Source organism: Panthera tigris, chromosome D2, assembly GCF_018350195.1.
Source record: "Panthera tigris isolate Pti1 chromosome D2, P.tigris_Pti1_mat1.1, whole genome shotgun sequence".
Lineage (NCBI taxonomy): Eukaryota > Metazoa > Chordata > Mammalia > Carnivora > Felidae > Panthera > Panthera tigris.
In genome coordinates this window covers 18,569,738-18,585,398 of record NC_056670.1, presented here as the reverse complement: position 1 = coordinate 18,585,398, position 15,661 = coordinate 18,569,738, and the positions used below count along the sequence as shown (strand labels likewise).

General features: G+C 40.3%; 1 protein-coding gene across 1 annotated transcript in view; it reads left to right on the top strand.

Moving 5' to 3' along the window:
* Positions 1-15,661, top strand: part of RAB4A (RAB4A, member RAS oncogene family) — a 45,469-nt gene that overhangs the window by 13,843 nt on the left and 15,965 nt on the right. The window contains exons 2-3 of the mRNA XM_042961262.1: positions 10,804-10,884; positions 13,122-13,236. Of these exons, the coding sequence (XP_042817196.1) occupies positions 10,804-10,884; positions 13,122-13,236 (196 nt within the window). The remainder of the gene's footprint in view (positions 1-10,803; positions 10,885-13,121; positions 13,237-15,661) is intronic.

Sequence of the window (15,661 nt, the reverse complement as noted above, 5' to 3'; positions counted from 1 at the left end):
TCATAGATTCGATGCAGAAAACTTCTTTGTGATTTTGAGCCCCCAAGTTAGCAACCATTATTAATAAAACTACATCAGGTCTGCTTGAAGTAAACCTAATTATTTAACAAGTTCTCTTTAGGTTATCTTATACAACCCACCTGGGCATTTTTCCTTCCTTAATTACTCTGTAATATGGTTAGTTACCTGCTCCTAATTAAAGCCTTTTGTAGCCGTTAAGCACCGTCCGCTTGACATATAAAACGTATATGTACTTTATATTTGATGTGTATGTCCTTCAGTTTCAAAGACAAGAGAAAAAGAAAGTAAAACCCCACGGTGATAAAAACAAAATAAGTTAGTAAAATCAATTCACATTCTACCCTACCCACGCACATGGGGGCATGAGGCCATCAGACCTCAAATACTACCTCTCTGAAGAGAAAACATCAGGCTGTACTCCTGACCCCGGGGTTGAACATGAGCACACGGGGCTCCCGTCTCCTGGCACTCAGTTACAAGGAGGTGTGTGACATCCAGATCCCCTTGTAAACAGGAGGGGCGTTAACTGAAACTCCTCACAGAGTTGGATTCTTCTCACCTACAAAGAATAACTCATTACCCATTGTGGTGCTTGGTTTTATCTGTGTTAGCCAAACACCTATATCTCCAGGCAGAAAATAACATACTGACTGCACTGCTTGGCTTGGTAGCTGCCCTGCTTCCTTCTGGGTACCATTTCCTTCTTGAAGCACATCCGTTGGTAACTCTTCCAGTTTAGGACTGTGCATAGTAAACTTACAGAATCGTTATTTGATATGTTCTCCTTTTTTTTTTTTTAATTTTAATTTCTATTTATTTTGAGAGAAGGAGACAGAGAGAGAGCACATGCAAGCACAGGGGAGGGGCAGAGAGAGAGGGAGAGAGAGAATCCCAAGCAGGCCCCATGCGGTCAGCACGCAGCCTGACATGGGGCTCGATCCCCCCAAACACAAGATTGATCGTGACCCAAGCCAAAATCAAGAGTCAGATGCTTAACCAACTGAGCCACTCAGGCGTCCCTATTGTTTAATTTTTTGTAAAGCTTTTTATCTTGAGATAATTATAGATTCACGTGCAGTTTTAAGCAGAATTACAGAGATCTCATGTCCCCTTTGTGGTTTTTCCCTGGTGGTAACATCTCGAAAAACTTGTAAGACACCACAACCAGGATATTGATGTGGCCACAGCTGCAGGTACAAAACATTCCTATCAGCACAAAGATCTATTGCCCTTTATAGGCACACACTCTTCCTTCCTGCCCCCACCCCCTCTGGAGGCCCTGGCAACTACTAATCTGTTCTTTATTTCTATAATCTTGTCACTTCAATGATGCTGTATAAATGGAATCATGCATTGCATAATCTCTGGGGATTGACTTTTTCATTCAGTGTATTTCTCTGGCGATTCCTCCAGGTGACTGCATATGCCGACGGTTCATTCGTTTTTACTGCCCAGTAGGATTCCCTGGTATGAATGTACTAGAGTTTGTTCACCGGTTAAAGAGCATCGGAGTGTTTCCAGCTTGGGGCTATGACAAATAAAACTGCTGCAAACATTCATGTGCAGGGTTTTGTGTGAACATAAATCTTAATTTTTCTGGGATAGATGCCTAGGAGTGCAATTGCTGAGTGATACGGTAGTTGCACGTGTAGTTTTTAAAAACTGCTATTTTCCAAAGCAACTACACCATTTTGTATTTCCACCAGCAGTGTGTGTGATCTGGGTTCCGAGCATTCTTGCCAGCATTTGGTGCTATCACTATTTTTTATTTTAGCCATTCTGATAGGTGTGTAGTGATACCTCACTATGGTTTTAATTTGCATTTCCCTGATGAATGGTTAATGATGAGAGACATATTTTCACATGCTTATTTGCCATTTCTCTATCTTTTCAGTGAAATATCTCTTCATATTATGTGCATTTTCTAATTGGATTATTTGAGTTTTTATTGTGGAGTTTTGAGAGTTGTTGTTTGTTTGTTTGTTTAACGCATATAACCTAGATGCTAGTCCTTTGTTGGATATATGTTTTGCAATCTTTTCTTCCATCCTGTAGCTTATCTTTTCATTCTCCCAACAAAATTTTCTACAAAGCAAAAGTTTTCAGTCTTGAGGAAGACCATTTGATCAGTTTTTCCTTCTCTGGCTTGTTTTGCGTTTTTTTTGTTGTTGTTGTTTTTCCGAGTCAAGTCTAAAAACTCTTTGCTTTTTCCATAGATCATGAAGAATTTTCTCCTAATTTTTCCTAAAAGTTTTATAGTATGATGTTTTACCTTTAAGTCTATGATCTGCTTTGAGTTAATTTTGCATAAGGCATGAGACTTAAGTCAAGTGTCATTTTTTCCCCTTATAGATGCCCAGTTGCCACAGCACTATGTGTTGAAAAGGCTAACTTTCTGGCACCGAATTACTTTTGCAGTTTTAACATCAGTTGGATGACTTCGTGTACGTCTATTTCTGGGTTCTTGATTCTGTTCCATTGATATGTGTCTCCTCATGTCAGTACCATTCAGTCATGATTACTATAGCTACATAATAAATTTTCAAATCGGGTACAGTGGTCCCTTCCACTTTATTCTTCTTTTTCAAAGGTGTTTCATCTATTCTAGTTCCTTTGTCTTTCCATATAAATTCTAGAATAAGCTTGTCTGTATGTACCGAAAAGTCTTGCTAGATTTCTAGTAGAAACTATTAAACATATGTATCAATTTAGGGAGAATCGACATCTTTACTGTGTCCAGTCTTCTAATCCATGAACATGGTATATCTCTCCCTTTATTTAGATTTATTTTGGGTTTTTTTCCATTATCATTGTATACTTGTCAGTATAGAAGTCCTTTACATGTTTTCTTATATTGAGACCTAAGTATATTTTTTGAGTGATTGTGAGTGGCATTATATTTTTAATTTTGATGCCCACGTGTGTGCTGTTAGTATTAGAAATACAGTTGATTTTTATATTCTCTAATCTTCACCTTGATGAATTCACTTATTGATTGTAGGAGGTTGTTTTGTTTGAGAGTCCTTGGATTTTCTACGTAAACCGCCATATCGTCTGCCAATAGGAACAGTTTTATTTCTTTTTGATCTGTGTGGCTTCATTTCCCTTTCATGTCTTATTGCCCTGGCTGGAACTTCCTATATGATACTGAATAATAGTGGCGGGAGCAGATATCCTTACTGTGTTCCTCATCTTTGGGGTGGGGGGGGGGAGTAATCTTTCATCATTGAGTATAAGGTTAGCTGTACAATTTTTGAAATGTTCTTGATCAATTTGAGGAAGTTCTATATTTATTTTTTTGAGGGTTTTATCACAAGTGAGCATTGACTCTTGTGAAATGCTTTTTCTGCACCAATTGGTATGATCGGCTGGCTGACTTTTCTTTTTAGCCCAAATAGAGTAGTGACATTGATTTTCAAATATTGAACCATCCTTTTATCCCTGAAATAAAGCCTACTTGGTCATAGTATATAATTTTATTTAAATTTGTAAATGTAAACATTACTGAATTCAGTTTCCTAGTATTTTGTTAAGGATTCGTGAGAGATATCGTTCTATAGTATGTTTTGTTTTAATACTGCCTTCTTCCGGTTTTGGTGTCACTGTAATATATGTAAATAAAAATTTTTAATATTTTTATAATATGCAATTATGTATTTAATAATACATACTTAATATATTTTTAAGCTTAAAATATGTATATGTATATAAAACATAACATATTTAATATATAACATTAAATATATAACATTAAAATATTTAAATAAAAATGTATAATAAATCAGGTAATAATAAATATCAGCTTCATAAAATGACTTGGGAAGGATTCCCTTTTCTATTTTCTCAAAGAGGTTATATGGAATTGTGTTCTTTTTTAAATATTTGGTAGAATTCTCTAGTGAAAGCATCTCAGCCTGAATATTCCTTTTTTGTGAGTTTTAAAATTACAGATTCAATTTCGTTAGTCACTGGAGGGCCATTCAAATTGTCTATTTTATGTCGGGTGAGTTGTGGTACTTTGTGTTCTCAAGGAATTGGTCCATCTCATCTAAGCTGTCGAATTAATGTGTATGGAGTTGTTCGTGTTATTCCTTTGTTATCTTTTTGATGTCTGCAGGGTCTCTGGTGACATGCCCTGTATTATCCCTGAGATTGACTATTTGTGTCGTCTTTTTTTCCTTGTTATAGAAATGGATTAAAGATGGCCCTGTATATTGGTCCCTCTGTTGTTTTCTTTCTCCTGGCAAGCTGGGACATCAGTTCAGAGTCTACCAGCACTAACCTCAAATTCTTACACACTCAGTTGCTTAAAATTCAGCCCAAATAAGCATATTTTTAGCCATTTAGAGACTTCCTGCTTTGCATACCCTGTGAAATTACATGCACCATCTGCTAACCTTTGACAAACTCAAGGGCTATAAAGGATCTCAAGCTGCTAGCTGCCCCACCAGACTGCTGGCGACATCATCCAGACACATAAATCCCCTCTCAAATCCCTTCCCCCCCAAAAGTCCCCTTGCCCTGTTCCCCTTCTGGGCATCTTGTCTGGAAGTTCTCCTGCTGAGAGGGATGTCCCCTCCGATGCAGCCTGTCCAAGTGTGCCCAAAAAAGTTTATTGTGCCGTCTCACAGTCTTGCCTTTTTCCTTGCTCAGACCTCAGTTCCTTGAACTCATTACGGTTTTGCCAGAAGCTTATCAATTTTATTGATCTTTTCAAGGAGCCAGCTTTTGTTCATGGGTTTTCTCTTTCGTTCTCCTATTTTCAGTTTCATTGATTTCTGCTCTTTATTATTTCCTTCCTCCCGCTTGCTTTATTTTGCTCTTCTTTTTCTAGGTTCTTGAGTTAGGAACGTAGATAATTGCTTGTGACTTTCTTTTTTTCCTGATGTATGCATTTAGCGCTCCAAGTTCACCTCTCGGCCCTGCTTTTGCTGTATCCCACAAAGTTTGATAGGATGTGTTTTTTTTCCATTCGGCCCAATATACTTTTTCGATTTCCCGCGAGACTGCTTTCAATCATAGATTATTTAGAAGTGAATTATTTAGGAGCACCTGGGTAGCCCAGTGGGTTGAGCGTCCGACTCTTGATTTTGGCTCCGGTCACGATCCCGGAGTTGTGGGGATTGAGCTCCACGTCAGGCTCTGTGCTCAGCATGGAGCCTGCTTAAGATTCTCTCTCTGTCTCCCTTTCTCTCTTTCTTTTCTCTTTCTCTGTCCCTCTTCCCCACTCGAATTCTCTCTTTCTCTCAAATAAAAATTAAATAAATGTTAAAAAAATTTTTTAAAGAAGTGGATTATTTATAAGTATCCAAGTATTTGGAACTATTCCTACCATCTTTATCTTATTGATTTCTAGTTTGATTACATTGGGGTTGTAGAACACATTGTATGTGATTTCAGTTCGTTTAAATGTGTTGAGGTTTGTTTTACGGCCCAGGATATAGTCTAACTTGATGGGTCCCTGAAAAGAATGTGTGTGCTCCTGTTGGGTGGCATATTCTATAAATGTCAGCTGGGTCCGGTTGGTTTACTGTGTTTTTGTTCTTTATGCTTGCTGATTTTCTGTCTCGTTCTCTTGGTTGTGAAGAACTCTCAGTGGTGTTGAAGTCTCCAACCATAATTGTGGGTTTCTCTGTTTTTCCTTTAAGTTCTCTCAGTTTTTGCTTGATAAGCTTTTTAGCTCTGTTATATACACATTTAGGATTCCTAGTCTTTTTTTTTTTTTGAAATATAAATGACATAGCATTGTATTAGTTGAAGGTGTGGATTCCTGCATCTTACTGGTCGATTTATCCTTTTATCGTTATATAATAACCCTTTTGGTCGTAGGCAGTTTCTTTGCTATGAAGTCTGTTTTACCTGATAATAATATTGCTTTCCTTTGATTAATGTTTGCATGATACGGCTTTTTCTATCCTTTCACCTTCAGCCTGCCTGGGTCATTATAATCAAAGTGAGTTTCTTGTAGACAGCCAATAGTTATGGCATATTTTTAATCTAATCTGCCAATTTTTGTCTCTTAATTGCTACATGTATACATTACCCAATTATTGTAATTACTGATATATTAGGACTTATTTTTGCCATTTTTTTATTCTGTTTTTCATTTCTCTTTCCAGCGTTCCTGTGGTTTATGTGAACATTTTTAAGAATTCTTTTTTATTTATGTATACTATTTTTGAGCATCTCTCTTTGTATAGCTTGTTTAGCGGTCGCTCTAAGTATTACATTGTATATACATCTCAGTCTACTGGTGTCACCACTGTATGCATTTGAGGGAAATATAAAAACTTTACCTTCTTTGACATCCCTTTACAGCAACCCACCTTTAACAAAATTGTCTGAAATGTTTTCTGCACTCATATTTAGAATCACATTGGACAGTGCTAATCATTGTTGCTTAAATAGCCAGACATAATTTAGAAAACTCAACAGGACAAGAAGAAAAAGCCTATTGCAGTTATCCATGGTTTTGTGTCCCATGGTCCTCCTTCCTTTGAGGATAGGTCTGTTGCTGACAGATTCTGTAGTGTTCCTGCCCCCCTCCCCAAGAACGTCTCGATTCTCCCCTTCATTCCAGAAGGTCACTTTCACCATATATAAGATTCTGGGTAGAGAGTTCTTCTGTTCCAGCCCTTGAAAAATATTGTGCCACTTCTTTCTGGCCTCTCTGGTTTTTGATGAAAACTCTGCGGTCATTTGGATTACTTTTTTCCCTATTAGGTAAGCTGTGATTTTCTCTGGCCTGTCATTTTTCTCTGGCTGCTTTCAAGATTTTTTTTCTTTGTCTTTAGCTTTCAGAAGTTTAGTTATGATGTACATTGGCATGGATTTATTTGGATTCATCTTCTCTGTGATTTACTCAGCTTTTCAAATCTGGGTTTATGTCCCTTGCCAGATTGAGAAAGTTTTCAGCCATTGATTCGTTGAGTATCTCTGCAACCTTGTGGTCTTTTTCCTCTCCTTTTCTGACTCCAGTGACACAAATATTAGAGCTTTTTTTTTATAGTCTCAAAGGTCTGTGAGGCTCTACTTATATACTTTTAGTCTATTTTCTCTTTGTTGTTCAGAATTGGATATTTTCTATCATTTTGTCCAGTTCACCAATTGTTTCCCTGCCCCTTTCCATTTTGCTGTTGAGCCCATCTGCTGAACTATGTATTTCAGTTACTGTATTTTTCAATTCTAAAATTTCTACCTGATGGTTCTTCCTTATATGTTTTATTTCTTTGATAAGACCTTCTCTTTGCTGAAGATTTCTGTTTTTCATTTGTTTAAAGAGCAGTTAATGTGTAAAAGTTTTCTCTCTTGCTAGGTTGCCCTTGCCTAGTCCTATGGCCAGAGAGAATTGACTTTTGTTTATGTTTTTTATTTAATGTTTATTTTTGAGAGAGAGAGGCAGAGCGTGAACAGGGAAGGAGCAGAGAGAGAGGGAGACACAGAATGTGAAGCAGGCTCCAGGCTTTTAAGTTCTACTGAGCAGGAGGAATAGGGAAAAGTCTCCTATTCTATCTCTTGGAAGCAAAAGTCTGCCGTGGCATTGAGTATAATATTGCGTGCATTGAATTCTGCATTAGACAGTTTTTGGTTTGTGCTCCTTCCTTCAATACTGTGAAGGTATTATCTCATTGCCTTCTCCTGTTTGGGGTAAGGAACTTAGTTTCTTTATAGGGAGTTTTTCCATTCTTTCTGATCGCCTTTATAGTGTTTGTCTGTAGTTTCACTATGGTAATGAGGTGTTTAAGTGTGGATTTACTCTCCCTGACAGTCCCGTGTCTGGGCCCCTACTGCTTTTTTTCTGTTTCTTCTCTGTTCCAAGCGTCTAGAATTTTCCTTTCTTTCCTGAAAACTCCACTGTGCATTTTTTTTGGGGGGGGGGGGAGCGGGAATGTGATATATTTTATCCAGCATTTCTAGATGGTGACACAAAAGGGTTTTCCAGCAAAAGGGTTTTCCACTAAAGTATGAATACTTAACCTGTTTGAGCTACAAGACAGAGTATAAAGAGTTTTTGGAGGAGCTTTTACATCTGGAGATGACATATCTTTTGTCCAGCAAGGTGCAGCTCAGTGGATATGTTACCCTTTTGCCTTTTGGAGCTATGGGACAATCCGGGTAGCAGTTACCATAGTAAAGTACATTTAGCAAAATTTCCAAAGGAGAAGAAAACAGTGGAACAAGAGTCAAGCCAAAGTCTATGTTTAGCTGTACGAGTTTTTGTTCCAGGAGCACGTAGATTTGTGGTCCTCATTTTTCTGTGTAAACGTAAAACATAAACATTTCAATTTGCGTGTATAAATTCTTTTCTTTGTCAGTACTTACTGTTGCCTGCATATTGGCAGCATCTTTATTTAGCCCTCACCCTTTTCTGTTTCTAACTTACAGGGTTGACTCTCGAACGACACAGGGGCAAAGGATGCCAACCCTCTGGACAGTTGAAAACCTTCATATAAATTTGACCACTCAAAAACTTAACTGCTAATATCCTCCTATTGACGGGGAGCCTTACTAATAACATAAAATACCAGTTGACACGTATTTTCTATACTGTATGTGTTATATATCACGTTCTTATGATTAGGCAAGCTAGAGAAAAGAAAATGCTACTAAGAATATCACAAGGAAGAGAAAATACGTTTACAGTACCATACTGTTAAAAAAGATCCACACGTAAGTGGACACACTCAGTTGTTCAAAGGTCAACTGCACAATGATCGGGCTTTATATCTTAAGTAGAAGAAGATATTGAACAAGATTGAAAGATTCCAGTGTTTTCATTTTAACCTGGCAATCTTAACCATCTTCCCTTCGACGTCTTAGGTTATAGAAGCCGTTTGATGAAAATGATTAGATTTGGCATGTTTTAGTGTGTGTGTGTGTGTGTGTGTGTGTGTGTGTGTGTGTGTGTGTGTGTGAGTGTGGTAGAATTACGTAAGATTTGCCATTCCCCCCATTTTTAAGTCTGCAGTTCATTTGCATTTAGCACATTCACATTGGTGTACAACCGTTACCACAGTCTGTCTCCAGAACTTTTTCATCTTTCCAAACTGATGCTCGTTTCCATTAAACAGCACCTCCTCGTTTCCCCTCTTCCCCAGCCGCTGGCAGCCACGGTTCTACTGTCTGTCTCGGAGTCTGATTACTCTAGGTACGTTATAGAAACGGAATCATACAGTATTTCTCCTGTCGTGACTGGATTGTTTCCCTTAGCATAATGTCTTTGAGGTCCATCCGTGTTGTGACATGTGTCAGAATTTCCTCACTTTCAAGCCTGAGTAATATCCCGCTGTTTGTATGCGCCATATTTTGTTTATCCATTTATTTATAAATAATGCTTCTTTTGGACTACTCCGGATAATGCTGCCGTGAACCTGAATGTGCATGCTTTCAAAACACACAACGAGAAGCATAAAACTTGTTATTTTTAAGCGCCGACAATTCTGATAGCACTATCCACTAAGCTCATTGCCTGTAACCTTGTGGAAATCGTGAGAGGTTGAATCGGCTTAATCTGGGAGTGATGATGAATATAGGTCTTAAGAAACAGGACTAGGCTAAGCTTCAGCAAAGAAATGGGCTGTGTGAGCTTCCTTGGGGGAAAGAGGGAGCCAGGGCTCGGAGCGCTTGGTCTGGGTTTGGAAAAGATGTATGGAGGCAACACTTTCAGAGGTGCAAACCGGGGAACCCGCAGTACAGACTCATCAGGGCTACGCAATGAGTCCAGCAGCATGGGGGCTAGCGGTCGATGGGTTCTGATCAAAGTGGGAGGGGTCGGGGTGGGAGGGGTCCTCTGCAGCACCTGGGCTCCGCATAACTCAAGTTCTTTGCTAACAGCAAAAGCAAAATGGATTATTAAGGCATCGTGGGGCTACCGATGCTACATCATACTGATTAAATAACAAATTGCACTGGAGAGTCTTCATTTCCATTTCATGTAAAATAATGTCCCAAATTAAACATATTACTCTGTGTAAAGAAGAAATGAGAAATTCTTTCTACGCTGAATGAGACAAATTTCACATTTGGAATGCTGACTCAAACTTGGCTCAAGTGTCCTTCCCACAAGTTACAGATAAGGGGATAGAAGCAAGACCACAAAAATCCGCAAGGGTGGGGGGAAGCGTACCTATTTTTTTTTTATCTTTTTAAAAAATTTTTTTAATGTTTTTATTTTATTTTTGAGAGAGGGACAGAGTGCGAGTGGGGGAGGGACAGAGAGAGGAGGAGACAGAATCCAAAGCAGGCTCCACGCTCCGAGCTGTCAGCGCAAAGCCCGACACGGGGCTCGAACCCACAGAGTGCGAGATCACGACCTGAGCCGAAGTCGGACGGCCAACTGACTGAGCCACCCAGGCACCTCTGGAAAGCATACCTATTTTTAAAAGGAAAGGAGTGAACTTCTCAAAGTTTCCCAGGGTTTTCCTTTTGTACAGAAACACTTGAAATTTCTAGGCTATTTTTTCTTGTCACTGCTTATGCATATTTCTTAGAATAGTGACTCGCAAAGGGACAAATTTTATACATTACAAGAACAGTCGCCAGACTTCCAACATGAAAGGAAGTTGTCCCAGGAGCACAGTTTGGGAAACCACTGAATTGGCATGTAAGCCAAATATCCAAGAGGTGAAAAGGTAAGTTGACACATGTATTGTTGTTTTCACAGGGTAGTTACCTCTCTTTTCTGTTAACAAGTCAGGTCTTACTTTTTTTTTTTAATCATAGTCTAAGAATAAACATAGCACGTTTTAAAGGTTTTTTTCATAGTCTCTTTTTGTTTTTCAGATTTTTTGTTTAAGTTCTTGGTTATTGGAAATGCAGGAACTGGCAAGTCTTGCTTGCTTCATCAGTTTATAGAAAAAAAATGTAAGTGACATCAAATGGTCAGTGTTTCGTGCATGTCTTTTTCTGAGAGTGCTCCCTTGCTCAGATTTGTTTGTAGTAAAACTTGTGAATATATTTCAGCAAAGAGTTATAGTTTAAAATCTGTTAAAATAACGGTAAAAGTTTATGTCGTATTAAGCTTTCAGCAACATGCCTGTGGTTTTCGTCAAGTTATTTCAGTTTCGTGATGGCTCATCATTCAGTATATTATCATACCATCCATTTTCCCACATACTCAGATACATTCCAGATACTGAGATACAACATGGTGAAGCGGAAGGCAAAGGAGGAATGTCATTCCCTGACAGGGAGCCAGCCGCCCAAAAAGCCCTAGCGGCACATTGTAGATAAGCCAGTCATGTGGGGTCCTCGGCAGCCTTGTACTACAGTGAAGGCAGCTGTTGTCCTCAGTTCCGTTTCGCAGGTAAAAGGCGCAGGTGTAGAGAAGTGGGTGTGTGCTCTTGGGACGGTCATCCCACCACCTTGGGAGGGTAGTTGATTAGACTCAAGCCCGGACCTTTTGACCACAGACCCATCTTTTTGCCATTGACTTGGCGCTCTTTTGGTAAGGGAGGTTGGAATTTTTACTCCGAGATATTGTAAAAGACTTTGTTAGACCTAGAGACCCTGAAAATAAACAGTGCTCTTAGAGCCATGGAAAGAATGGTGGGGAAAGACCTGTTTCGCGGCAGGTGGGTAAAGGCACGGAAGCAGAATTAACTGCCCTTGCTGAAGTCGGGGTGGGTAAAATGGGCAAAGAGACGGCAGAGGGTATCCAGGCAAAGAGCTTTGAGGAGTAAAACTGTAGAAGTGTATTCTGCTATTTCCATTTTCAATCTCCAAGGACTTGTTGGAACCTCTGTCGAGTGACACGGCCCCAGCATGGATTAGTCACAGAGCCAGTCCTTACCGAGTGGAACACATATTCCCCCCCTGGGGGCCCAGGTCCCCTCACAGGTTGCCAAGACTGCATTGTAGCATCTCAGAAGAGAAGGCCCCCAGGACATTGGGCCCAGTGCCCACCTGCCTATTAATCCTTGTGTCCTCTCTCTGTGGCGAGCTCTCCCTTGATCGTCCTCCCCTTAAGGCCTCGCCACAGAGACCGGTACCTGTGTGGTGTTAGTCCGCGTGGTCTAGAGCATCACGGGAAAGGTTTCACTTTATTCCTCTTGTGGCCATGTTGTAATCAGAATGCCCTCCGACCTTAGCCATCACCCTTTGAGCCTTTTACTCCGAGGTTTCTCGGTAGCTTGAATTCTAGAACGTCCACACTAGCTCCACACTGTCTGGGACAGGCTTGTGTGGTCAGTATGAACCTGTTTTGTGCACCTGCACGTGCGCGTGCGCGCACACACACACACACACACACACACCAGGAAGCTCAGCACCCCGTCACGTGGCATCCCTGACTTTGGCCCTACGGCTATAAAGTGGAAGCCAGTCACAGGCCATGGAGCCACAAAGTGGAAGCCAGTCACGGGCCGTGGAGCCATCCTCGGTGTTCATCACCACAGCAGTGTTCCTTCACAGACCGCTTACTCGGGGTGGGCTTAGCAAGCTGCTTATTTTGCCCGCCTCCCGGCACAGAGAGTATTGACTTCTCCAACAAGTTCATTCCAAGTTATTGCCACACAGTACTAAAATCCACGATAATACGCATAGAGGCTTTGGGTTTGGGGTTTGTTTGTTTTTGTTTTTGTTTTTGTTTTATCTTCCTCTTTTTCCCTTCATCTCTGGTGTCCATCAAGTTTCTTTTGGGGGCTACGGTGTTTTTCCTCCCCTTTGATTTCTTTGGAATATTTATCCATTCAAATAGTGGGAATTCTCACCTCTTCATTACTGACTGAGGTGCAGTGGGCCATAAGCCCTTTCGGGGGGCACCCGGGTATTTTATGCAGTCACCATTTGTGAGTGCCCTCCCCGTGGACGGGTAGATGTGGTTCTCATGTGGTGTAGCCATTTCCAAGCCTAGACTTTAAAATGTATGGTTTGTTTTGGGGGTCTTGCAAAAGAGCCTTATCGCCTCCTTCAGAAGAGGAAGTGTGTGTGTGTTCTGTTTAAAACAGTGAGTGCTTCGTATCAACTGACTGTCGGAAAAATGAAAGGCTACAGTAAATTACATTTCCGTTGACCTTAACCCTTGATTTCACTTGTTTAAATCTGTAAGCCTGTTTCCTTAATGTTCTAAAATTAAATATCTTGTTCTTTTTCTTTTTCAGTCAAAGATGACTCAAATCATACAATAGGAGTGGAGTTTGGTTCAAAGATAATAAATGTTGGTGGTAAATATGTAAAGTTACAGATATGGGATACAGCAGGCCAAGAACGATTCAGGTAGCTTTCTAACTTAACAAAAATATTTGAAAATTGGATTTGAAATAACCAATTATAGCCTTTTAATATGTGTAGTTGTCTTCTCCCCTACACAGATTTCAGAACCTTCACCTCTGGAAGCTTAAAGAGCAGCTTCTTGTCTTAAAGGACTGTTTTCTCCAGGTGGCATTGACTTGCTAAAGAACGCGTTAGAATCTCTTTTGAGCGAACGCATCCTAATGTAGAGGCTGAGTTATTCTTTGGGACTAGCGAGTACATTTGGAGGATGTGACATTGTATATTCTGCAGTATACTTTGAGATTAAAATTAAGGCAAAGTAATAGCACAACAATTTCTTCTCTATCTTCCACTTTTAAAGGAGAATTTTTAAAAACCTCTTTTGCGGTTTTATTTTGTTTTACATTAACTAGCACGTCCTGACGGCTGGTATACGTTCCACCAAATATTCTCTCCTGCACATTTTTATTACACTGTAGTCATAACTGATGTTTGAAATTATGACCCCAGATCACTGCATAGGAGGTTACATGTTTAATAGTCTGTAACTACTAAAGCAAGAAAGTAGATTGATATTTTAGGTGTGTTTTTTGAACAGATACACAAAGTCAAAACAGAACGGATATTCACGGTCTTAAAATTCAGTTAAGTAAAACTCACTGTCACTATAAGCATGTCATTTCATTAAAGTCAGGAGTATATTATATTTTAAATGTTCAATAATTGTTTGCTTCAGAAATATTGAAACCATTTTTAATCACGATCATTCTTCTGGAACCACTGATCAAACACACAGACTTGTGTTTTCTCAGCCCCAAACCCTCACCGGAATGACTATAAAATAACAGAAATGGCATTAACTCGCCAACACCCAGAAAGGGAGGGTACGTGATTAGTGGATGGTGACTGACTAAAAGCTACATCTGAGTGCCCATAATGGGGGAGGCCAGGGAGCTGGAGGCCACGTCCTCCTGCTGAGTCCCAAGAAAGGTCAGGATTTGGAAGCTTCAGGTTCTACAGGAGGGAGGTTTAAAGTGTTTCTGTATGTGCGCACGCACACACACACACACACACACGATGAGAAGTTCAGTCTCTGAGTTAAAGCAGGGTCTAGACGCGAAGTCATAAGGCGCAGCAGAGGACAGGGACGAGGGAAGGACTGAAAAGAAGGAAATTGGTGAAAGTCTGCGAACCCTCGCCCTCTTCTCCCACCTCTTCCCTGGCTGCTGGCCGCCAGGTGCGTATTCAGGAGAAACAATTTTTCTCTGCAGAAGAATGAGTAGCCCCAAAGGAAAGGCCTAAATATAATAACATGCTGGCGTCTCCAATGAAATAGCCCAATGTCTGTGATTTTTCTACTGAAGAAACGAGATTCCAGATGAATCGGGCCCGCCTTAGACCAAATGCAAATGAATGGGGCAAAAAATCCCAACTGGCGTGCATGTCGTGTGAAATTTCAGAGGACAAAGAGGCAGTGGAGACACAAAAAGATCCCCAGAAGAAAAACACAGTCACATTAAAGGAGCAGAAATGGGGATTGCATTTCACCATTCAACAGCAGCATGCAGAAGCCAGAAGATACGGAAGCCTCACCCTGCCAACTCAGCATGAAAAATCCCATTCCGACCTTCGAAACTTAGCCAAACTATCAACCAAGTGTGATAGATAATAAAGTCAGAAGACCTTCAGATATTCAAGAGTAGGGGAAACAAAGGTTATCTTTCACACACTCTTTCTTAGAAACTTCGGGAGGGTACGCTTCATCAATACAAAGAAGTAAACCCTGAAAGAGGACGGTGAAGCACCGCAGGCCAGTCGGTGGCAGGCAAGGGTGCTCCCCGGGAGGAAGAGGAGACGGAGGGAAGGGGGTGGGAGGTTATGAGTGTGCTAGATTCTTATCAAAGCAGGAAAGCAGTAAGCCCTGAAACTCACAAGTCGAATAGTTTCATAAGCATCTTACAGAAAGATGAAAGCAAATGCCGGAGAAAGGAAACGAAGATCCGTGAAAGTAGGGATGTTTGTGCGTTTCTTTGTTGCTTCTTCAAAGCCCTGGGGAGAAGATAGCACGTAGGTGTTCAACATGTATTCTGTTAGTGACTTCATTTAGGAAAAAAGTCAAGTGCAAGGGAAGGAACTCGCCTTGGGAGTGGGGCTCCCAGGAAGAGTGAGGCGGGAGACAGCGGAGTTTCATGTTGAGACTTTCAGCACTATTTCCTTTTCAAACTACGTACCTGTATTACTCTGCTTTAAATGACTTTTGAGAAACATTAACTGCCTCAAAAAAAGTACTCTTAAATGCTTATATTTGTATACTTGAATAATTTGTTAGACACCACATGTCAAAATACCGTGTTTTAAAGTGAATGACGCGGCCGATATAATTCAGTTTATCTTGAGGAAAACTCTTACCCCTCTCTCTGGATACTAG